Below are 23706 nucleotides of genomic sequence, written 5' to 3' on the forward strand. Positions count from 1 at the left end.
AAAGATCAACAATACCCTTCTCATTATTTCAATCTTTCCGAAGGAAATCCATCTCGTAACAATGATTTCAACTCGATGTTCCTACAAAACCCACATGATGAAGACTTCCATGTTCATGACCATCATCAAGTCGACAATCATGAACAGCACCATCATCATCAACCGAGTGTTGTGGTGGATCAAGAGAAGAGGCTAAGGAGGAGGGCGTCTAATCGAGAATCGGTAAGAAGATCGCGGATGCGGGAGAGGAAGAAGATGGAATGGTTGAAAATGCAAGTAGCACAAATCATGGGGTCCAATCAGTTCTTGTCTAACAAATATATCAGCTTGTTGGAGTACAGCAACCAGATCTTGCAAGAGAATTCACAGCTCAAAGAGACACTCTCTTCATTATTTCAGGAATATACTATATTCAATGGAGAACACGATGATGGTACGCCAAGATTTATCAATGGTTTTGATTTAAATCAACAATATCCACATCAACCAACTTAACTCTTAAGCCGAAAAAGGTTATATTTATATACTCCAATGCTTCAATTCAAACATTATTTGCTTATATACTACTAATTAAAGCTATCTAGTGGATTATATATACTTACACTAGATTGAATAATTGTGTTTATATATATATTGCTTCATGAATCTCTTAATATCTCTTTTGCTTCTTCTTCCCTTTGATTTCTACTTTCCCATTGGTTCTTCTAAAAGCTTCCGTGTTTGAAAAAAGAAAAAAAAAAATCTCCGTCAGAAAAAAATTGTAGGAATCTACAAATGTCATTTGTTTTGTTTTTACCTTTTAACAGCAAATGACGAGACAAGTACATAGATTAATGTCAAAAATTGATATTAACATGGTTTCATACTGATAAATTTAATGAAATATTTTCGAGGAATTCATCATAATTAATATATACATATTAGTATTGAACCAATTGTGGGTTTGTCGTTATGATTTTTTTACGGATAAACAACAATAATCCAATAAGTAGATATGTTGTTAAAGCAGAGATGATCTGGTGATTTAAAATTCTTGCTGTTAAGAAAAAATCTATCGTAAAAACTTGTTCGAAAAGAAACAAAATCTTGGCACACAAAAATTAAAATAAGAAAATATATATACTGTTGCCATATAAGATGCCCACACGGCCACACACTTATACTTCCCGAACAAATATGTCTATAATATTGCAATTGATGACAACGTAACAAAAAGGTTTCTCACAAACTATCGACAAATCGACATATCCGTATTGTTTTCGTGGTTGTACACTCAGTTGAAACTATACCGAGTACTTTTAAAAATCTCAATTTAGTCCATATATAACCTTCATTATTTGTTTAAAATCATACACCTTTATGTTAAGCTTTTTTTTGTGTGTGTATATCGAGTCAATGAAACGTCTTCTTTTTTTAGTACTTAATTAAACTAAAACTCATGTGAAATCCATAGACCTTTTTTCTAAACATCCTCTTCGGATCCAATCCTAATCAAATCTTAAAAAAAAAACGTGGGAAGCAATTGTTGGGGGTACGTATAAGGAGCAATGATTCGACATTAGTCTCGAACTATAGATCAATTTGTGTAGTTACTGCAGGGGGTGCATGTGAACAAATGTCAAAAACAAACTTGGGGTAAAAGGACAAAAAAAATAAAAAGAATTGCAGAGAGATACACGTGCAGAAGAGATATGTCCCCTATGGTCACAAAACATGTTTCCCTGTCTGTACTAAAGATACAACCAAAGATGATGGGTTCTTATTTTCTGTCTCGATTCTCAATTATAATACAACTCACACTGTGTGCACGTGTGTGTCAATGCCAACCAAATCTATGCAACATTATTTATAAAAAAAAAGTTCTAAATGTTCATATTTCTTGTAAGTATACAATTTTTTTTTTTTTTGTATTGTTCAATCAATCAGTGTAGTGTTCTTTACTAAAAAGATGACAAGCTTACTTCAATTTTTTGTTGCTGTATATGTGTTGTCCAACAAGTGAGCTCCTTACATGTCATTAGAAGAGGATGATCACAAATCCTTTCTGCACATAATTATGAATATAGATATATTTTTGGTTTATTGCTTTGCAATGGTGATTTTAGTAGCTAGAGGTGGAGTTCATTTTTAAAAGTTGCCGTACGTGGAGGTTAATTAAGATAGTTTGCATATATTGATTTGTCAACATGTGTTAAAATGTTGATTCTATATTGCGCCTTGCGCGTGAAGATGATTTTAACATTAGTATATAGAGAAGATATGTCTTAATTTCTCCACTAATTATCAATTGGTTTTGAAATGATAAGCCTGACACGTTCTGGTTGTGGGTATAGTATATTGGATCAATCGTTAAAATAGCTAAAATCATTAAATTTATTTATTATAGATAATAAATTTCTATTTATAAAATTATAAATTCTCATTAATGTGATGTAAACATAGCAGATATCATAAAAAGTTAATGTATATATGTAGTATGAAAAAATTAATACATATAGAAATAATAATTAGAATAAGTAAACTAAGATGGCATACCTAATTCCATAATGGGGGTACTATGGTGACCATAAAGAAACCCATGATGGAATGCATTGATGAACACCTCAAGAGAACCAAGCTATACATCATTATCATCAATTCATCATCTTCATCGCTGTATCTGTACTATGATCGCGTTTTAATTACTCACACACGTCTTTAACATAGCTACACTACATAATTAGCAAATCATCGTATAGAGATATTTATTTTTTTCATAATTAAAACAAAAGGACATAACATTTGGGATCATGTAAGAAAAATAACATTGGAATTGAACATAACACTTGAATAAACATAGACACAAAGTCAATATATAAAATCAAACTAACCCTTTTTGTCTAACAGAACCAACGTAGCTATGAACTACACTGTAGCTATCATTAGCATCATCATAATCATGATTATCTCCATCAATATCATCTTCATCATCATTGACGTTGTTGTGAACCCTAGTCGTCTCCACCAAAACCATCTCTTCATTAGTCTTTTTCTTCTTCTTCATTACAGAGTTTTGCTCCTCAATCTCTTGGGCAAGTTTGAGACATGTGGCTTCCATGGGACCAGAAGATGCATCAGAATCCATCGAATCACCACCATCGCTATCTTCTTCTTCTTCTTCATCATCATCGTCATAGTAACAGCCGTCGTGATTATGATCATGAGACTGTGAGGCTAAATACATCGTCCATCCAGATTCACAGCTGCGACAATCTTCATCGGATCTTAAGATGTTTGCAGACTCCATTTCCTTTCTAATTACAACTCTCGTTTTTGTGTCTATATATATATAATAAATAGACGAAGAAGAAACGAAAAAGAGACCCTAAACAAAGAGACCAACAAAAATTAAAAACCCTAAAGTGAGACAGTAACAAGAAGAAGCTGAGATATTAAGTAAACAATCCAACAAGCAAGTATGCGTATATCATCAGTGTATGGACGTAAAACGCGTATATAAAATATGTGAATGTGTGTGTCTATCAGTGTATGTATGTAAATGCATTTGGTGATAAAAGACAAAATAAGAGGTTTTTTAGAAAAAGAAAAAAATTAATTGAATATAATTTAAGAGTTATTACTTTGGGAAAAAGGGAATATTCTGTCAAAAAAAAAAGAGAAAAATGAAAATAACTTGATTTTGTTTTTTTTTTGAGGAAATTAAAAGATAATTAGAGGCTGACTTTTATAAAAGATAAGGGGAGAGGTTGGGTGGAAGAGATAGAGATGGAGAAGAGGTTGTATTTAAAACACCTGAGAATTGCTATTTATCTCTCATCTTCTTTCTGACCAAAGAACAGCTCACTACCTAAATTTACGTATAAAAATTAAATAATACAAGACAAACATACCCATCCAATTAATAATTTGTTTTCAAAATAAATAAAAACTAGAAAAAAACTAAAGAAACCACATTAATTTAGCATAAACAAAGAAGAAACACACATGCATTATTTGTAGTTGAAATATTTATGTTGATTTATCACAAGATAAAAACATGTCACTCCATATATATACTTCTTTTTAGATAATTAAATAGACAAATATGCATCACACAGAAAAGACAGTGTAAACCGTAATCAAACAATATATTTTCCGTGTATGATTTATAATAGTGTGATTATCATATAAGATATTTTAGTTTTTAGAAAATATAATATGATGTTTATAATTACAAAATTTGCATGAAATTCATGTTATTAAAAAAAAAACACACCCGATAAGTGGAACAAACTTATTTCCACGTTTTACGATCGTTGCTTGTTTTTACGTATTGAGGATAACCATCTATTGCGTATTCCCTTCGAGATATTGCTAAAACACATGAGTTGTTTTAGATAGAAGAAAACATAGCATTGTTCCCTAAAAGTGAAGTTTTGGATAGTTATATTTTAAATAAGAGTTTTAACAACAACAACAAAACACGTTAATATGATTATCTTTTTTTTTTTTTTTTTTTTTTTGGCAAACCGTTAATATGATAATCTAAGCAAAAATTGAATAACAAAATGAGAGATAGATAGAGGGAGAGATAGAAGAGAGAGAGGGAGCGCCATAAATGGAGAGAGTTGATGAGAACAGCAAGAGTCCAGCTAGAAGCCGCGAAGGAGAGAAAGTGAAATCTCTTATCTCGTAGAAGTAGCATCTTTTAAATACTACAATAACTTTAAACAGCATATTTTCCAATAATGATTTACTAAAAATATCGTTTTAGGTGTCATTGAGTTGTTTTAATAAAGAGTGCCTAATGATTTGTCGACAAACAAAGTTGATTAACTAATTTACTTTTGTGAAGAAAAATCATAAGTCAATTCATATTTCATATCCCCTTCTTCTTCTACACATAAAATCATTAATATACTATTTGTTAAGTGAGTTAATATTGTCTATAACACCAAGAAAATATTAAGAGTAGATTAGTTTGGTTAGAAGAGGTGTAATCATATATGTGACTAGTTTGTAATGTCGGTGCCGTTAGGGTTTGGTTTTCTAGTCAAGCTAAATTCGTCTAGTGAATACGCACCAAAAAAAACTCGATAAAGGAGTGTATAGCATACTAAATAGTATATAGATATAGATAGCGTATAAGTATACAATGTACCATTATTAATCAATGTTAACTTAGATTTTAATAAAGGACAACACTTATAAAGAAAGAAATTAAGAGCAAGGGAAGAGTGTTTTCCAACTTTTCTTAATTTATTAATGGTTTATACGTACATTTGCGAATTGATCCAATAGAATAAGTATATATGGTTGGGGAAGAATAATTTCAATCTGTAAGGAAAACATATTGGAAAATGTGTGATGAAACAATAAATAAGGAGGAGAAGTAGTACCATCCCAAAAAATATTAATATCCCTCTGTGACTTGTGCTGTTCTGTCTTTCTTAAATTTACTGCTGTTAAGTCCTTTCTCTTCCTCAAAAAGTTCAAACATCTCTCGTTTCCTTTGTCACAACAGCAAAAAATTAAATATACTTTCTAACATGCATATTTTTTTCTACCTATATCAGGATTAATTCAATTCTATTCTGTATTTCTCTTCACATGCCACTGACGACGACGGGCTATCACTTAAATTTCAGTTCAGAATTATGCCGTGGTGTAAGAAAACACGTTATATGATCATAAGAATAAAGATATATACTGAAAGTTTGCATGAATCGGATGATTATATATATAATTTTCAAGATATCAATTGAGTAGATTAGCATATATGAGTACTAATATGATGGAATCTACAATAGTTACTAACACTGCTAAACGTGGAATGTTGAAACTGCTTTTGTAACGTTACTAGATTTCTTAGTCTTAATTAGGAGTATATGTGTGTATATACAGTTTAGTTAGATATCGCATGATTTCTCCTTTTTTTGATAAATGAATAAATGTTATTTTCAAAATTGAGGAGATTATTATAACTTATTTTTTTTTTCCATTTTTATTAGATAAAATGGTGGTTTTCTGAAAATGGAAATATATATAGAGGTATAGGCACGATCATACTTTTGGTGGTAGGGGAACTGTAGATTTTTATTTTCTTTTCAATTTTGAGTTACAGAAGAGAGAAGTGAAGTTTAAAATAATAATTTTACTGAGAGTGAAATAAATAGTGATCAGACATCTATCTATCTTCCAGAAAATTGACTTACGTAATTTATTTCTTTTGTTTCTTTGAAGTGACTCAAATCCGTAAAAGTAAAAGGTCGTACACACACGAATACATAGGTGATTGTATGTATGTGGATTTTTTCATTTATAAAAGGAATAATAACTTGAAAGTAGGCCCGAGCAACAAGCGCCGCTCTAAAGACGGTTTGTCCTAATTCTCTCTCAGACACGATAATTGAGGCGCCGCTCTACTCTTTTTCCTCCGACGCCGGTAGAGCTTTCATTCGCCAGTGTTGGGATCTATCAACCTCTCTGCTACTTTACTATTCTTGTCTGCAATTATCGTTCGTATCTTTGTTTTTCTTCACCAAAGTCTTTTTAAGAGTTCAGATCTCAACTCCGTTTTTGCATGAGCTTCATCCACCGTCCATCGTTCCTCCGCTTCTATCCTCCTCTCCCAGTGAGGCTGCTCGTCTGAGTACCCAACTGTCTGAGTTCACCCCTCAACCCCCCAAATGCCCCGGTTCTTTTGGTGATTATCTCTTGATCTGGTTTTTTCCACAGTCAACCATAACATCTCACCGATCCTCGGAGTTATATCCTCCCTCCAAATGTTTTACTTGGCAGCAGCGGGACGGGATCTCTGTGTTGACAACGGAGCCTTTGAAGATCTTGGAAAAGAACACCATAACCCCGACTTGCTCTGTCCCAACCTCGCTATCTCTTTGGCCCAGGTTTGCTCCCCAATCTTACTTTGGAACCCTGGTAGATAGTCTACTCTGCTTAGACTATGATTCATCCCCACACTGGAATCTTCCCCGACCCGTCTATAATCGCTTTATATCAAGCTCAAATTGTTTAGTCCCGATGTTATCTGATTGGTCAAGACGAGGCTTCCTCGATAGCAGAATATTGGATTCTTATAATTTGCTTGAAAACCCTTTGTGTCGAGTTCAGTGTGAATCCATGTTTGGTCTAAACTCCTCTCTCTCCATCCTTAATCAATGATTGGTTTGCTCAGCGGTATCACTAGTTCGAAGACTGCTTCTGATCCTTAAGCCACCATCATTGTTAGAACGGTATGAGAGTTATTTGAAAACCGCTCTTGTCGGATCTCCTAGGAATGCTATCTTTGAGGGAGACTGCTTGGTGAAGCTTGGCATTATGATCCCACATTTACAATGTTGGGGGGTTACCTTGTTTTCACCAGCCTCCTTTATCCACCTCGCCTGATTGCAAAGCTCTCTAAACTGCAAATCATCTACTTTATGAAGCCCCCTCACAGAAACTTGAAGATTAGTGGCATTATGACCTCCACTTCAAAGAGTAGTGGTTACCACAACTTCTTTAAGTCCTTCTCACTCAACCTTGGACCTGCATCTACTTCAGCAGCTTTCGGTCCTCCGAATTCTATCCTTGCTCGACCTCTTCTCAAAGTTCTACCTAGCGTAGCCCCTCTCACTCCGGTGAGACAGTCAACTTTGAACCTTTCATCGCCACCTTGTCTTCGACCAAAGACAATGGCCACCTCTTCCTCCATTGACCTGCTCATGGAGTTCAAATCGATTTGCCTTGATCTCACAAGTCCCAGTTTGCTCCCTAGCATGCGGTTCATAGCTCTCAAGCTTTTACTATCGATTGTTCCTATCTACTTATGTCTCTTTGTTGTTCCTTTTATGTTGTATCCTAAAAACATTTTCTACTTTGTATGTTACCTTCTATCTTAATGGAATGATAACATCTATTTGATCAAAAAAAAAAAAAAAAGGAATAATAACTTCTTCAACAACATGTTATGGGTATCTACGAATATGTATTTATGTGTACCACTGTACCTAGTGAACATACAGATCTAAATAAAAATGTACTATATACCTTACAAGTTGTATATGTCAATCAAGTTGTGATTGTTGACAACAAAAGATCAAGTTGTGATCCCCCCCCCCACACACACATTGGTTGAAACTCTTTAAAAACTGATGATAGATTAATATATAGGACAAGTGATCTATACAAAATGGTGACAGAAGTGTTAGACTTACAAAAAAATATAATAAGTCCAAAATCTCATGAATTTGTACATATTTTTGTTTGTATATTAATACATATTGCAGTTGTTAATTTGAAAAAAATAATTGATGCAAGAAGAATTGTAACAGTTATATTTACACGATCCGTTTAGTTTAGTTAATGCACAACAATAAGGCTGTTCTTTTGCTAAACGTTGCGGTAGCGACAGGTAAAGAAGAAAAACAGTGTTGCCGGAGAGCAAAATATACAGAGATGAGAGAGAAGTGTCGCAGATGATGAACGGTGATGGAGATTGATATGTCGCTAATATTTTTCAGCGATCAATCCGATACCGTCGCGACTCAACGGATGCCATCTGCGACTTATTTAGATCTGTAATTTTCAAGCCCACAGTGTCGTTTAACATTACTACTATTCCGTTTGACACGCCGTTTCAATCTACCGCTGCCGCAGCCGCAGCGTTTACCAAAAGAACAGCCTCAATATGGTGAGAAACCAGAATATATATTGACTTCAACATAAAAAATCAGAATAGACAATCAGAAGTCCGAATAAATGAATTTTTACTTTAAAAAAAAAAATAAGCACAAATTTATTATAGCATCATTCTGACATATGCTGTTATTAAGACATAAAAAGCAAAAAAACCAAACAAATATAAATAACATACAGACAAGAAGAGAAATTATTATAACCAGAATTAGGGCAAATGCTAATTTTTAAAACAGATAATATTGTCCCTTAAGTAAATTTATTTGTTCCATAGTCAAAAAGAAAATCCCGAAACCTAGTTCAAATTACATTACGAAGAGCAATGTAGCCAATACTATAAAGTATCAAATATGTATCTAATATGGGATTTTTTGAAAACAGCTAAGCATATATAAAAGAGACAAACAATGTATAAAGAGTCTTTTTTTTTTTATCCTTCTTTCACCTTTTTTCGAAAAAACCACCATAATCAGGGAATCATTTTGTGAATTTAGCGATCAATTTGTCGACGTGGATGATGATATCATCAATGCGAGGTCGAACAGCAGCCTGTGGTTGCAGCATCCAAGTTACGAACTGGTGAAGAGCTTCAGGGTAAGAAGCCTTTGGTCCAGTGTTTGGCCATTTGATCTGAGCGTTCACAATTGCGAGCTGAAGACTTCCACCTGATTCTCCAAGTGCATATTCGAATGGAGACACACCGTACCTGCAAATAAAATACCTTGCATTAAAGTAAATGAAATTGTTTAACCTTACAAGGACACCAATCATTATTGTATTACATTATTGCGTATAATGTGCAGCCTAGTGACCAGATATCTGTCCTCTCATCGATATCTGCATGGCTTGGGCAATCCCAGAGCTCGGGAGCTCGAAACGGTGCTGAACAATGCTCAGATGTCCATTCCTATAACATAAGTTCATGATCAATAGGAGTAAATAGTTATTCTCATAGTAAACAGAATGTCAATGACACAAAGGACAATATGGACTAATAAGGTGGTGAGCTCAAAGGCTTGTCATAGTATAAAATAAGGGATGGATATAGAACCTGTAACTGTAAGGCCTCTTGACGGGAGCGGATTTGCTTCCGTGATGGGCGAGCACTCCCAAAGTCCATCAATATCGCAAGAGGAGGCTGTCCTTTTCTACGCGTTAATAGCACGTTTCCAGGTTTGACATCGTTGTGAGCATATGGTGGCTCCAGCGAGTGCATGTGTTTGAGTCCATCACAAAGCTGTGGAACATGCAATTTATGACTAGTCACACAATAACTCACATGCTTCTCAGTAAACTAAACATAATAGTTAGCATCAAAAGAAGAGAGAGTTGCAGAAAACATCATTTAAAAGCAGAAATCAAAGATGGAGTTACAAAGAGAGTTTGTTACCTGACGGAATATGTGCAACACATCTGTTGTTGAGAATGTTTCCTTTTTAGCCTTCATCGATGTGAAATTATCCAGCAAGGTCCCATCCAAGTGAACAGGAAATAGCAAGAAGGCCTCATGTTTCCAAGCTCCCTCTTGGCCGTCCTAACCAACCAAAAGCAACACACTTTTTGAATTGAGCTTTACATGAGAAAACTAGAAAGACAAATAACAAAATGCTCAAAACGCATTAATCCAATAAAAGTTTAGCCCAGAGTTTACCTACCTTAACAGAAATAATGGCATGATCAAGGAGTGGAAGCAAATTAGGGTGATTGAACAACGATGAAACACGGATCTCCTCCCTCACCAATTCCAATTGCTCCTTGTTCTGAATCAAAACTTTCTTCATAGCATAAGTTCCATCAGCTACAAAGAGATCACATATAAAAAAAAACGCTCAAGGTAAGTCAAGGTACAAACATGAAAAAAGTTAAAAGAACCAAGCCAGCTCAACAAGTCAAGTTCCAGTGCCAATGAACAAATGTCAAATCAAGCTCAAGAATACCATAACTACAGATGCAAAGTGCATCAAAAATTGGTTAATTCAAATTCAAACTATATAAAAGAGGATTCACAGTAATCACTATGTTTTGCATATCATCCTAGTTCAACTGGATGCTAGACAAGTCTATTCATCTCCCAATGTCGATGAACAATTGATGAAATTACCAAAAATTTCAGATGAACCACGGATTAAACAACTAAGCAAGATGTACATTTACATTATATGGAATAGGATTCGCAGATTTCGAGCTAAAACCTAACGTACGATTCCTACATTGTTATAATTTGATTCCTGAAACAATCTCTCATAGTCGATGCTGATCTACAATTACCAGTATCCGATCGCATAAACCACAAGCGGATGGCAAACGAAAACGAAAGCAAATCAAATCAGAAACGGCAGTTCCGAATTCAATCGAGATAACGCAGATCAAGGACAAGCGCGAATCAGCAATCACGACCGACAAAAACTATAGATAGATAGATAATCGAAACACTAACTAACCGGAGAGATGAGCCGGATCCTTGACTTTCTTGGCGAGACCACCAGCGGATGCGGCGGAGGAAGCGTCGGCGACAATCTCTTTGACCAGAAAGACGAAAGCGAAACCTCCTTCGCCGAGCTGCCTCACGACCCTGAAACGATTCTCATTGATCCATACATCGCCTCCGCCGTTGACGGCGTCGTAAAGCGCGTTCAATCCCGAAAACGAACAGCCCATACTCACGGATCACTACGGAGTGTGTGTGTCTCTCTCTTTTTCTTAACGAATACGGATCGATGAAGCCTCTCGATCTTCAGAATTCACGGATCCTTTCAGATTCGCATTATTCGAGATCTCAAAATTTCCCCAAGTCTCTCTCTCTCTCTCTCTCTCTCTCTCTCTTATTCGAGATTTGGAGTTGAAGCATTCATGTCAGCTATACGATACTACAGGAGGCACACAATTCCGTGTTTTTTCACTAATTAATTATTTTAATTTAATTTCCGTTTAGCTTAATTGGTCAGGTATAAAACCATAACGCAAACGCAATAACTTTTTTTAATCCGACTTAACCAGTAAAAGTCGTACCAAACGAACCAATCAGTGTATATAATCATTAATCTGCAATTAAAGTCATCATGTTATATGGTGGAACTCATTTGTAACAATTAACAAGTCAACAATAACAACATAGAGTAGTAGGTTTGATTTTATATATCCTCACTTGACACTATCCAACAACAAAAAAAAGTAGTGATTTGAAAACCATTACTATTTTTGAACATTTGATAGGAGTAAAAAGTACAAATACAACAAATAAATACATTATTTCAGCTTATAGTGTCATCGAGAGCTTGCATAATTAACAACAGAACAAAAATCTAATTGTTATGCCATTATGCAATCATTGTTTGATCGGTACAGACTGGTTTAATAGCCTTAACCGATCAGAATGACGATACCATAAATAAATAGATACAGGATCCAATAAAACGTCTCGAACGGCTCTCGTCCTCTCGAATCAAATCTGTATTAAAAAGGAGAAAAATCAACGGCCAGGATTTAATATCAATCCCGCAACGGAGCGTGGCCGTTCTCGGCGACGGAACTAGGCTCCACCGGCTGCTGCTGCGTTATGCAGTGTATGTTTCCTCCAGCTAGAACGATCTCTCTTGCATTCTCGATTCCCACAACCTTCAAAACAAAAACCCACAAGAAGAAGAATGAAAATATCAAAATCTCTTCTTTCTTGTTTTTTTTTTTGGTTTGGATTTATAAAATAAACCAAAGCTGATGGATGGTTTACATACCGAGTGATGAGGAAAAGTCTCGGAGAGAACACGAATAGCATCTTCATCGCGTTTCGGATCGCCGAATTTCGGAACAATGATTCCTCCATTGGCAATGTAGAAATTCACATAAGAAGCTGCGAGTCTTGTCCCTGCAATCCTTGGTATAGCTTCACCTTCCTGCAACATTACCAACTCGATTAAAAAACCAGCTCCAAGTTTTGAGTCTGTGTGTTTTTAGTTAGAATCTGTTACCTGAGTGATTCCAGACGCTTCTTCTTCCGTCATATAAAGCGGTCCCGGGATATGAAGTTTGATGACTTCAATCTTCCTTCCACGAGCATCAACGGACTTTGAGAAAACCGAAAGAGCTTCAACTGACCTTTCGTATTGAGGATCGGTTTCATCATCTGTCCATGACAATAACACGACTCCCGGTTTGGCGAAGCAACACATGTTATCAATGTGACCGTTTGTGTCCTCATCACCTGAAAATATTGTCAAAATTCGCATAAGCTCGACACTTATTTCTATCGAATTAGTAGTATGGAGCAATGGTGATTCTAATCGATATCGTAAAGTGTGAGTACCGTAAAGACCACGAGGAATCCAGATAAATGATTTGACTCCGAGATAGTTCTTGAGTTCTTCCTCAATTTGCTCTTTACACATATGAGGGTTTCGGTTTTCGTGCAGGAGACACTCTTCTGTGACAAGGCAGGTTCCTGAAATAACGTTGTTGACACATGAGGTGGAATTACTCAGATAGTATATATTCAAGTTATTGAGTTTTGAAGTTGCTAAGAAATGTTTGCAAACCTTCCCCGTCGACATGGATGCTGCCTCCTTCAAGAATCATCGAATGTTGAAATCTTGGAATCCGCTCCACAGCTAGAATCTGATGGATTGAAGAAGAATTGACCAAATCAATATTTGAAACATGCTACTGAGAGTGATATGGAACCAATAAAGAGTTGGTTTGTCTCCTCAATATATACCTTTTTTGAAACTAGAAGGTCATGACTCCAATCATTGTAACAACCATCACAAGCTCCTGCCATTGGAAAGTGAGTCAAGCAGTAACTACCTATAATAGAGATTAAAAAAAAGGGTGGCCAAATCCTTACCTCCCCAAGCATTGAAATTCCAGTCGATACCAGCAATGTTTCTGTTTAGAGAACTAAGCTTTAATGGTCTCTTCCGCACAATGAACTGTTAAAAACAGAGTGGGGACAACAGATATGAGAAAGCTTTGTAAGATGGAGAACAAGGAAAATGCAAACGAACTCAACAGTCAACTCACAGTTGGTCCAGAGTCGCGGAACCAAGAATCATTCATGCTCATCTCAACAACTCTTATATCCTCTGGTAGCTGTTTCCTTGCATTTTCCCACTAATACCAAACACAACCACGGAAGAAAAGAAAAGAGAGACTAATTTAATTAGTACATCTGTCTGTATAAACTCAAAGATGTTTTGCTGATTTCAGGTACACAAACCTGAGCAGGGCTTGCACAGACTGTGACAGGCTCGAACTTTGAGATGGCCTTAGCAACATCTGCAAACACTCGCTGTGCGGGTAAAGCACTGTGCCGCCAGTTATCTTGCCGTTCCTGCAGCCATTTTATGTTAGAACAATACCCACAGATCCAAAATCAACTAAAAAAATGGCTTTGTTTAAGTACATAACTGAGGTTAGAAAGAACACTGTTTGATTCATGTAAAGAGTGATTGAAACAAAATCTAAAACATATTCATATCGTCAGGTATCTTCTTGTAATATACAAAGATAGAAGAATGGTAAACAAACAATGGATAAGAACTCCACTTGAAAATGATTTAGATTCTGCTTTTAATGAAACAGTAACAAACAAAGTGACTGTAATTAGTTTTCAATGGAACAGATCTCATCTCAAATCGTACCTAATATACATGCAAACTTGAATCGAAACATTTTCGAACGGACGGAGAAAAAATAAACGGAGTTTAGAAGCTAAAGCCTCCAGAACACATCGGAAACTCTAAAAACGAACCCAGAAACAGAGAAATCATCACAACAAAACGGAAGACAGTAGCAATTCGAACATAGATAAGTTACGAACAGGATCAAACCAAAAAAAAAAACAGAGATAAAGATCGAAATCGAAGGTTTTGCATGCAACAGCGAGATTCAGTTCACGAGAATCGCCGTCGATTATTACTTTTCTCCAATCAGGGAAGAGAAAAAGAGAGAGAGAGAGAGAGAGAGAGATTTACAGGCCAGCCGATCCAAGTTTGAGCATGAGGTTCCCATTCCGCCGGCATGTAAAAGCCGTGCTCCGCCGGTGATTCCTCCACCATTTTTTACGATGTTGTTTTCGTGAGGAGGGAGGAGAAGAGAACTGAGAGAGAGAGAGACCTTTACTAATATTATGATTAAGCTTTGCTTTGATTCTTCTTAATTTATTCTTCTGACCCAAAAAATAAAAGATTCCGTGTCGATATTTACACAGGAGACCCGCGTAAACATATTTTCCTTACAGTTGGACCCCATCATTTATAGACTATTCGACAAGCAACATATTTGTTCTTACTTCTACTACTCCAGACCCTACCCATCATCCTCTAGTGGTGAGCGGAATCAGAATCGGAATCTTTTTACCCAAACAACCCTAGTGGCCCTTATCAGGACAAAAGTGGTAGTTCTGGTTTCATTTTGACAATTAACCATAAAATAATTAAATATTATTATTATAAATACGCTCCTTTTTTTAAAAAACCTTTTCTAAGGAATGGTTCCAACAAATTATACTTTTTCAAGAGATATAGTTTTTTTTTTTTTGTCAACTGTATTGATATTAGATTGATGGTTAACGGTTACAATTAGACTTCAGGAAAGTCAGCCACTATACAAGGCTCAAAAGGGCAAACCAAATAGCCACTAAATCTTCTATAGCCTTACATATCGAAGCCACAATCAGATATACCGGGATCTTTACAAAAAATATTCCTCTAAAGAGTAAACAAACACCAACATATGTTTCAGAAAGAGGATCCCACCCTCTCACTGTTGAAGAGCCCCGTTAGCTAAGGTGGAAAACCTTCGACTACATAGGACTGGATCCGATTGTCTTCAGATACACTTCGAGTAATAAGAAAAGCTCCTCTATTTGAGGTATTTGATTCCAACACAAATGTCCATTCAACAATCTCAGATAGAGCTAGCAGTGCCTGAGATGAATGAAAACTAAAGGATAGCCATGCCTTTGGTCTATTAACCGCTCCTACCAAGACCGAATCCTCCAACGCAAAGATTAATTTCCTTAATCTATGGCTTATCATACACTTAGTAGCCCAAACCGCACTTAATAAGCTAGCCTCTTGTTTAGAGCTTACCAAAGAAAAAGCTCTCCTGCTGTATAAGATCATTCGTCCCGTGTCGTCATGCAGCACCCGCCAGTTTCTTTCTTTTTGACCAAGACACCCTAATGTTACACTTTAACCATTGGTGTGGTGGGGGCCTCCACTGATCTAAAGTCATCACCTGACTTATTTCACTTTGTGGTGGTCCCGACGATTCTGTAGTTTCATTGATGGTGTGTTCACTTAGTTGAGAATCGAACCATACCTCGACATCCTCCTGGATTTTGGTTGCAGTTGCCACCAGCGAAAAGGACTTCCCCTCAAAAACCAGAGAATTTCTGTTTTTCCAGATCCTCCATAGGATCCATGGGAAGCTTTTCCTAATCTCAACAGACCACAACAAATTATCTCTATTGATTAGCAGGTGATGTAAATGAGAGAATATCGATCCCTCATTTGGCCCAAAGTTTGGAGAGGGATAATTTGATAAAGCCCAAATCTATCTTGACAAAGGGCATGAGAACAAGACATGGTAAATGGACTCACTAATCATACCACAAACCTGACATCTTCCATCAATTTTAAGGCCTCTGCGGACTAAAAGATCACCAATCGGTAGAGCATTACTCAACAATTTCCACAAGAAGACTTTAATCTTTGGTTCGGTTTGTCGTCTCCAGACCTGTTCTTTAAGAGTATTTACCGAAGGAAGGGCAGTAGCCTTTATGATCAGTTCTTCCTTGTCTAATTGATTAGCTAACCAATATCCTGATTTAACCGAATAGGCTCCAGATTTGTTATGTTTCCAAGTCATGAAGTTCTCCCTTGAAACGATAGGTCTGGTTTCTTAGATCTTGATGATGTCATTCGGAAAGAACAACTCCTCCAGTTTCTCCATATCCCAATCGCGTTTCTAAAAATCATTGATATTGCTAATCTTTAAGTTGATGTCGATGATATGATTCTTAATAAAAGGGGCTCTCATTCCTCCATCCTCTAGCCATCGGTCACTCCATACTCTCATGGAGTCTCCATTGCCAACCCTTTTAGTCAGACCTCTCCTGAGTAATTCTCTCCCATGAGTTATGCTCCTCCAACCAAAGGACGGTCTAGAGCCTATTCATGCTTCCAAAAAAGTCCCCATAGGAAAATATCTGCTTTTTATCAACCTTGAGAACAGGCAATCGGGTTCTTGAATGATTCTCCAGGCTTGCTTGGCCAGAAGGGCTTGATTAAAGGTGTCAATATCCTTAAACCCCATCCCACCTTGCTTTTTTGACAGACATAACTTTTCCCAAGTTTTCCAGTGGATCTTTCTTGAATTTTTAGATGATGACCACCAGAAATCCGCCATTGCACTAGCCAGCATAGAGCAGGATTTCTTTGGGAGTTTGAAGCAGGTCATAGCAAAGACTGGCATTGCCATTGCCACCGTTTTCAGCAAAATCTCTCTCCCCCCCCCCCGGGACAAAGTTCTGGAATACCAACCAGTCAATTTATTTTGAACTCTCTCTCTTAGATAGCTTAGCATCTGGATTTTGGATCCACTAAAACATTCAGGGAGTCCTAAATAACTGCCTGCTCCTCCTTGGTTCAAGATTCCCATACAGTTTTGGATCTCCATTTTGTTTGTTTCAGGGACTTTCTTACCAAAGGTTATAGAGGACTTTGATGCATTAATGACTTGTCCTGATGCTCTACCATAAGCCTCCAATATGTTTTGTAAGGCATTTGCTTCTTCATCATTGGCTTTGCACAAGAACAAACTGTCATCTGCAAAGAGCAGATGGTGGATCACCGGACCATCTTCAGCAAATTGTACACCCGAGATTCTTCCTTGGCTTTCTGCTGAGTTTAAAAAATGTATAAGTCCCTCCGTACATAACACAAACAGGAATGGAGACAAAGGATCTCCTTGCCTTATCCCTCTCTCGGGAATAATCATTCCATACGCTTTATCATTGATGAGAGCAGAGAAAGTAACCGTAGTCACACACTTCATTATCCAGGAGACCAAGATCTGATGAAATCCTAAGGCTGAAAGCAGAGCTCGAAGATAGGACCATTCAACTCTATCGTATGCCTTTGACATATCTGATTTGACTGCCATATAATCAGAGGAGAAAGGCTCCTTTGTATTCAAGGAATGTATCAATTCATGTGCAATCAGAATGTTGTCCGTTATCAGACGATCAGGGACAAAAGCAGATTGATACTCGGATACTATCTGAGGTAGCAAAGGCTACAGTCTACTCACTATCACATTGGAGATCACCTTGTACATAACCGAACATAAGCTTATGAGGCGTAGATCAGGCATATAAGATGGATGGGGGATCTTCAGAATTAAACACAAGTGAGTGTAGTTCCATTATATTGGCAGAACTCCATTGGAGAAGAAATTCTGAACCTCAGTTGTTACCTGATTACTTCTTGTACTCCAGTATCGCTGAAAGAAGAGTGCATACATTCCATCAGGCCCCGGAGCACTAGTTGGATCAATCGAGAAGACAGCTTCTTTAATTTCCAGAGCCGACACTGCCTTGATAAGCTTAGCATTCATTTGGTGTGATACTCGCGGTTGGAAATCTTGAAACATGTTACCAAAGGGAATCAGATTGGAGGACTTAAAAAGATCTTGGAAATAAGCAGAGGCAACCTCTCCTTTTGAACCTTCAGAGAATTGGTTATTTCCATTGATGTCCACTAGTCTCTCAATGCGGTTTCTTTCATCCATTTTTTCCTACTTTTTTGTCTCCAGAAAATTTCTTCCTCTCTATATGCTTTGGCAAGATCCTTCTTCAAAGAGATGACTCTATAAAAGCAAGGAGATATCATGGATTGTTGGATTTCCAGGTCTACCTCGATCTTCCTAATCTTCTCTTTTGAGTTAAGCGAGTTGTCTCTCTTCCAAGAACTTAAAGCCCTTCTACATCTCCGGACTCTTAAGGCTACATGGATTTCCAGATTAGCTGAGCAAGATCCCCATGCCTGGGATATAGATTCTTCAACCCTGGGTTCATTCAAAAATCTCTTGTCGAATCTGAAATTACCCGAGTAGGAGTCTTGGGCAGCAATTAATTTTACCAGAACAAATCTGTGGTTTGATCCTCTCATTTCCAGAAAGAGTTGATTTGAGGCTGGAAATGATGAAGACCATTCTTGGTTCCCAAAAGCTCTGTCCAAGCGACTTTGGATCCACAAATTATACCTTCTTCTTGTCCAAGTGTAGCTGTTTCCCTTGCTAGCTGGTTCCTCCATTTGACAAGCACTAAACATGTCATTGAAAGATCTAAAAGCAGATATGCATCTACTAGGACCACCAATCTTCTCCCCATTATGACATATGTCATTAAAGTCTCTAATCATCATCCAAACCTCTTTCCTTATGATGCCAAAACGAGTAATTCTTTTCCATACCGCTTGCCTTTTCTTGAAATCAGGATCACCGTAGATACAAGATAGAAAAAAGCTTGTTGCACCAAATTGGACTTGCATATCAATCAAGTTTTTATCCGCATAGTAAAAGTCCAAATTGATACTATTTTTCCAAAAAATAGCTAAGCCGCCACACCTCCCAACAAGCTGGATAGTAAAGACAGGATCATATCCTAAAACTTCTTGTAAATCTACTAATATATCTCTACTATGCATAGTTTCCATCAAGAACATTGTCTCAGGAAAGAAGATTTTACGTAATTCCTTGAGACGAGGAAAAGATATAGCTATGATGAAAACTGGAGAAGACAATATTGTGTCAAAACAAACAAATTAGTTTATAGGTCAGCGATCTCACGTATCTATCTATAGCGATTTATCATATTGTCAGATTGTTGATGTACAAACAAAACAAAACCATGGATAACCCTACATAAAATTTTGGAAAAGCCCTATTCAACAAACTTCCAATAAATATCCAACCAAAAAGTTTAAACAATACATACTGGAACATGTTCTAAAATTTAAACATGTTACATATTTAAACCCTACCTATTGATTGTTTTCGTACGCACTGTCCAAAATATCTCTTCTCTTTTTCTTTTTTTTTTGATAAAAAATACCAATCTCACAATTTTCTTTCGGATACTTACTTGTGAGTTGTGACCAAAAATCGGAGTTTCTATAATTGGAGATTTAGTTCACACAAAAAAAAAATAGTTGTTGGAGATCGCTAATTGAAATTCAAAGCAATTTTCCTGTCCAAAGTCAAACGGCTCTTAATAAAATCTTGTGAAAAATAATAGCTAAATCAGTGGGGACAAAATTGGTCAGTGGTTGAACTATAACTAATCAACTGTGAGATAAGACAGCATTTGATAAAAGCCAAAACAAAAAAAGCCCACTAGTCCACTAAAAAAAAGTCGAAACAAAGGAGATACGATTCTAAATTTTACAATACTAGTAACTTTGAATTGTCCACACAAAATTGAACAAGAGCAATATAATAAATATCATGATATTCATTAAACCACCACGGCAACAAAAACACACATGTTAAAAGTGTGTTTTTTTCGATTCTAGTTTTCTAATCAGATTACAGAAGATGCAAGCTCCTTAATATCGTCAGAGACTTGTTCGTAGTCTGTCTTTAACTTTTCAAGTTCGTCTACAGCTAGCTCTCCTTTTGCCGGTTTAAGCATGACCAATACACAACACGTTGGCCGTTTTGTTGCTCCAGCTTGCGCAAGATCCTGTATTACATTTTAAAAAGAATATGTTAATACCCAATAACAGGCAGATAACAAGATTTAAATAAATGAAGAAACGTGGCTTACTTCTTTGGATGGAACGTATACATAAGGAATACCATGCTCTTCGCATAAGATTGGAAGATGGGTAATCACATCAATAGGTGATATGTTTCCAGCTATAACACATAACCTGCATAAGAAAAAGCAAATCTCATTTAAGTATATGCTGATACATAACAAAAATTATAGTTTTAACTTTTAACTACATGGATGAATGAACGAAGCAACAAGAAGAAAAGAAAATGTGGGTTCAAATCAGGCCCTAAAATCAATGAACCAAATAGGGAACTCAGAGAGGGCACAGACATTTTAAACTCATGATTCAGTTTCCGTGCACAGTACCATGCTACATTCATTCTATTTAATCCAGAGCATCGGCTTAATTGTACACGGATCAATATATCAGTTAATCAAAACACTAAACACTTTTTTAAAGAGACATAATCACAAACAAAGACTTAGAATGTAGATCTAAACCAGGCCGTCTCATCAGAGAGATCAGAGATGGCAGACATGTCGATCTGCGGTAGCTCAGTTTCCGTGCACAGTACCATGCTACATTCATTACTTTAATCCAGAGCATCGGCTTATTTGTACACGGCTTTCAAAAATCAAGCAAGAATAAATAGCTAATTCCACTAGTAAAATACCAAAGACAGAAGATCACAACAACAGGCAAAAGAATGTGGATCTAAACCAGGCCGTCTAATCAGGGAAATCAGAGATGGCAGACATGTCGATCCATAGTTCAGTTTCCGTGTACAGTACCATGCTAATTTCATTACTTATAATCCAGAGCATCGGCTTAATTGTACACGGATGTAACATCAACTAAGTAAATTGACTAACACAAAACAAAACTCAACCATGATAATATAAAGTGATAAAGAAGACTAACCCTTTCTGGTTACGTCTGATGCTCTTAACCACTTCCTTAACTCCTCTCTTCAAACATTTCTTTCCAGCAGCTGACAATAATTACATAAGCAAAACACAAAACATGAGCTACCAATCCATAAAAGATATAAGGGTTTGCACAAAGTGAGGAAGCTAGGTCGGAGCTCAGATAGGTACCTTTTTGAATGAGTTTGAATGTTCTCTTCTGGAGTTTTTTGCCGGCGAGAGGTTTAGCGATAGGAGCAAGGGTAATAGCGTACTTCTTCTTCTCGTTTTGAATCGACTTCTCTGCTTCGGTATCGCTTCCCATAGTTAGCTTTAGCTTAGCTCCCGGGTGAAAAAAAAAATGGCGGAAGAGAGTGGCGGAAATAATTAGGGTTTATATGAAGGTGGTTACATGACTATGTGATCATTGGGGTTTTATAGAAGTGCTTGAGTTGATAAAACCCTAATCCAATATGGGCTTTGTATAAAATACGTTCTATAAAGTGATTACATATTAAAAGGCCCAACGTATTTGGGCCCTTATGCAGTTTCAGAGATTTCTATATTTCGTCAAGTTGTTTAGCTTAAAAATCATTTTTCTGCTTTTTTAAAAAGGTTTATTCAAGACCATTTGTAGGTAGATTGAATGTTACTAAAATGTTCGCAAATAACTTCCAACGATTAGTTAGTATGATGAGAGATCTCAGAGGCAAAGATAACAACTTGACCATCCAATAGGAAAATAACATGACATCTTTATACTAAAAAGCAAGCAGTAAGGTGTTTTAAGTTTTAATTACATACTTGAGGAAAGTACAATTAACAAAGCATTGTAAAAAATACATTACAGTACAAAAATACTCAATACACTTGACTTGAGCACCAAAACAGTTCAACTTCAAGTTACGCATGGCCTTGTTAACACCTATTTTTGTTTGGAGTGAATTGGTTGTTACTGGTGAGCTTCAACATCAAACCAGCTTCCAGTACCAGCAATAATGCCTCGTAAAACAAATAAATCAGTGTGGAGGAACAAGGACAACCATGTCATGTAAAGCTTGTATTATTATAAAACAACAAAGGAGAAACTTGTAAAACGATTATACCCACCAAAAACACAACACATATTATCATCAGGACAGGAGGACCATTGTTTGGTCAGAGTCAAAACCAATAAAGGAAAGAAACTATCAGAATTTATTCATACAAAGAATCTGAATCCACTTGATGAAAACTAAAGGCTAATCAGACAAAGTACATACTCTTTTTTTTTTTAATTATGAACACAACAAAGATAAAGAAAGAGGCAAACACTGGATGCAGAGGTTTATCGATCTATTCATGCTTTTCGATTTTATTTTTATTTTTGTGTCCCCAGGAAGAGATCGATGAACCGCTGCCTCCAGTGACTCTCTCTTTCAACTCTTTCTTTTTCTTTTCAGTTATATTCCAAAATGTAAACGAAAGAATAAAAAAAATTCCCAAATCGGAGCAAACAAAACATATCAGATCTGAAAAAAACAACGGTCTAAACAAACACCACAAGTAGTAAATAGCTGAAATCTTTATATCAATGAAATGGACCAAAAAAATAAAACATATTACTATATGTATCCCTGTATACACATGCATCTCTGCAGATAAACTCTAGCTAAGACGAAGAAGAGAATCAGATATTTTATTTTTGAGTAAATGTCAAATCTAAATAAAAAGGGGAACAGAGGAGAGTGAAGAAGTATCAACCAGGAATCTGACGAGAGAGAGATACCATTTCTGATTTGCCTATTGGCCTACGTCTCTCTCTCTATCTGTTGTCAAACAAACATTCTAGATCGGGTTTGTTTCGGGTTTGTTTCTTCACAATTTGTTAAAAATACCCATTTTCCCTTTTCAAAAATACTTTTTTTTTTATCATTTTTATTTTTGACTCCTTTAATTTTTAATGACTATTTTAACTTTACATAAAAAATAATTTATTTAAAAAAAAAAAAATTCCGCCAAAAGAATTTCCAACATATTTTCCTATCAAAAGAATTTCGAAAAAATTTCCCGCCAAAAAAATTTTGATAAAAATTTTAGACAAAAAAAAATTCCCGCCAAATAAAATTTACAAAGTGTTTAAAAGTTTTTATAAGATAGAAACCTCATAAAAACTTTATAAACACCTTGTAAACACTTTTATAAGATTTTTAAAAGGTTTTAAAAAAATTTTAAAAGGTTTTTTAAACAACTTTTAAACGTTTTTACAAAGTTTTTATAAGATTTTTATAGGGTTTTTAAACGTTTTTATAAGGTTTTTATAAGGTTTTTAAACACCTTCTAAACAAATTTACAAGGTTTTTAAA

General features: G+C 36.0%; 4 protein-coding genes and 1 long non-coding RNA gene across 5 annotated transcripts; all 5 read right to left on the minus strand.

Moving 5' to 3' along the window:
• On the minus strand, positions 2736-3615 carry LOC104734833. The gene has a single exon (XM_010454490.2). The coding sequence runs from the start codon at positions 3284-3286 to the stop codon at positions 2861-2863; it is 426 nt and encodes a 141-aa protein (XP_010452792.1). The 5' UTR covers positions 3287-3615; the 3' UTR covers positions 2736-2860.
• On the minus strand, positions 8917-11549 carry LOC104734834 (probable serine/threonine-protein kinase DDB_G0291350). Its single transcript, XM_010454491.2, has 6 exons — positions 11118-11549; positions 10332-10474; positions 10067-10210; positions 9728-9913; positions 9459-9583; positions 8917-9382 (listed from the first exon to the last, which is right to left on the minus strand). The coding sequence occupies exons 1-6, from the start codon at positions 11332-11334 to the stop codon at positions 9154-9156; spliced, it is 1044 nt and encodes a 347-aa protein (XP_010452793.1). The 5' UTR covers positions 11335-11549; the 3' UTR covers positions 8917-9153.
• Positions 11890-14805, minus strand: LOC104734835 (agmatine deiminase). The gene is made up of 10 exons (XM_010454492.2): positions 14643-14805; positions 13886-13999; positions 13690-13779; positions 13514-13598; positions 13385-13440; positions 13206-13284; positions 12977-13111; positions 12642-12874; positions 12408-12566; positions 11890-12291 (listed from the first exon to the last, which is right to left on the minus strand). The coding sequence occupies exons 1-10, from the start codon at positions 14724-14726 to the stop codon at positions 12166-12168; spliced, it is 1161 nt and encodes a 386-aa protein (XP_010452794.1). The 5' UTR covers positions 14727-14805; the 3' UTR covers positions 11890-12165.
• On the minus strand, positions 20046-21771 carry LOC104734836 (H/ACA ribonucleoprotein complex subunit 2-like protein). The gene is made up of 4 exons (XM_010454493.2): positions 21554-21771; positions 21378-21447; positions 20504-20609; positions 20046-20419 (listed from the first exon to the last, which is right to left on the minus strand). The coding sequence occupies exons 1-4, from the start codon at positions 21684-21686 to the stop codon at positions 20258-20260; spliced, it is 471 nt and encodes a 156-aa protein (XP_010452795.1). The 5' UTR covers positions 21687-21771; the 3' UTR covers positions 20046-20257.
• Positions 22100-23203, minus strand: LOC109128428. The gene is made up of 2 exons (XR_002034809.1): positions 23105-23203; positions 22100-22363 (listed from the first exon to the last, which is right to left on the minus strand). It is a non-coding gene; the product is annotated as an uncharacterized LOC109128428 (long non-coding RNA).

Source organism: Camelina sativa, chromosome 13 (assembly GCF_000633955.1).
Source record: "Camelina sativa cultivar DH55 chromosome 13, Cs, whole genome shotgun sequence".
Taxonomy (NCBI): domain Eukaryota; kingdom Viridiplantae; phylum Streptophyta; class Magnoliopsida; order Brassicales; family Brassicaceae; genus Camelina; species Camelina sativa.

What these genes read in the sequence shown, in the direction of transcription:
- LOC104734835 (XM_010454492.2), bottom strand. Translation starts at nt 14,726, where the DNA reads ATGGTGGAGGAATCACCGGCGGAGCACGGCTTTTACATGCCGGCGGAA. An exon ending in AAACTTGGATCGGCTGGCCT is followed by an intron (nt 14,000 to 14,642) that starts GTAAATCTCTCT and finishes AAATGGCTGCAG; the next exon opens with GAACGGCAAGATAACTGGCG. An exon ending in TCCGCGACTCTGGACCAACT is followed by an intron (nt 13,599 to 13,689) that starts GTGAGTTGACTG and finishes TGTTTTTAACAG; the next exon opens with TTCATTGTGCGGAAGAGACC.
- LOC104734834 (XM_010454491.2), bottom strand. Translation starts at nt 11,334, where the DNA reads ATGGGCTGTTCGTTTTCGGGATTGAACGCGCTTTACGACGCCGTCAAC. An exon ending in ATGCCATTATTTCTGTTAAG is followed by an intron (nt 10,211 to 10,331) that starts GTAGGTAAACTC and finishes TTGGTTGGTTAG; the next exon opens with GACGGCCAAGAGGGAGCTTG. An exon ending in TGCACATTATACGCAATAAT is followed by an intron (nt 9,383 to 9,458) that starts GTAATACAATAA and finishes TTTTATTTGCAG; the next exon opens with GTACGGTGTGTCTCCATTCG.
- LOC104734836 (XM_010454493.2), bottom strand. Translation starts at nt 21,686, where the DNA reads ATGGGAAGCGATACCGAAGCAGAGAAGTCGATTCAAAACGAGAAGAAG. An exon ending in ATCAGACGTAACCAGAAAGG is followed by an intron (nt 20,610 to 21,377) that starts GTTAGTCTTCTT and finishes TTTCTTATGCAG; the next exon opens with GTTATGTGTTATAGCTGGAA. An exon ending in TATACGTTCCATCCAAAGAA is followed by an intron (nt 20,420 to 20,503) that starts GTAAGCCACGTT and finishes AATGTAATACAG; the next exon opens with GATCTTGCGCAAGCTGGAGC.
- LOC104734833 (XM_010454490.2), bottom strand. Translation starts at nt 3,286, where the DNA reads ATGGAGTCTGCAAACATCTTAAGATCCGATGAAGATTGTCGCAGCTGT.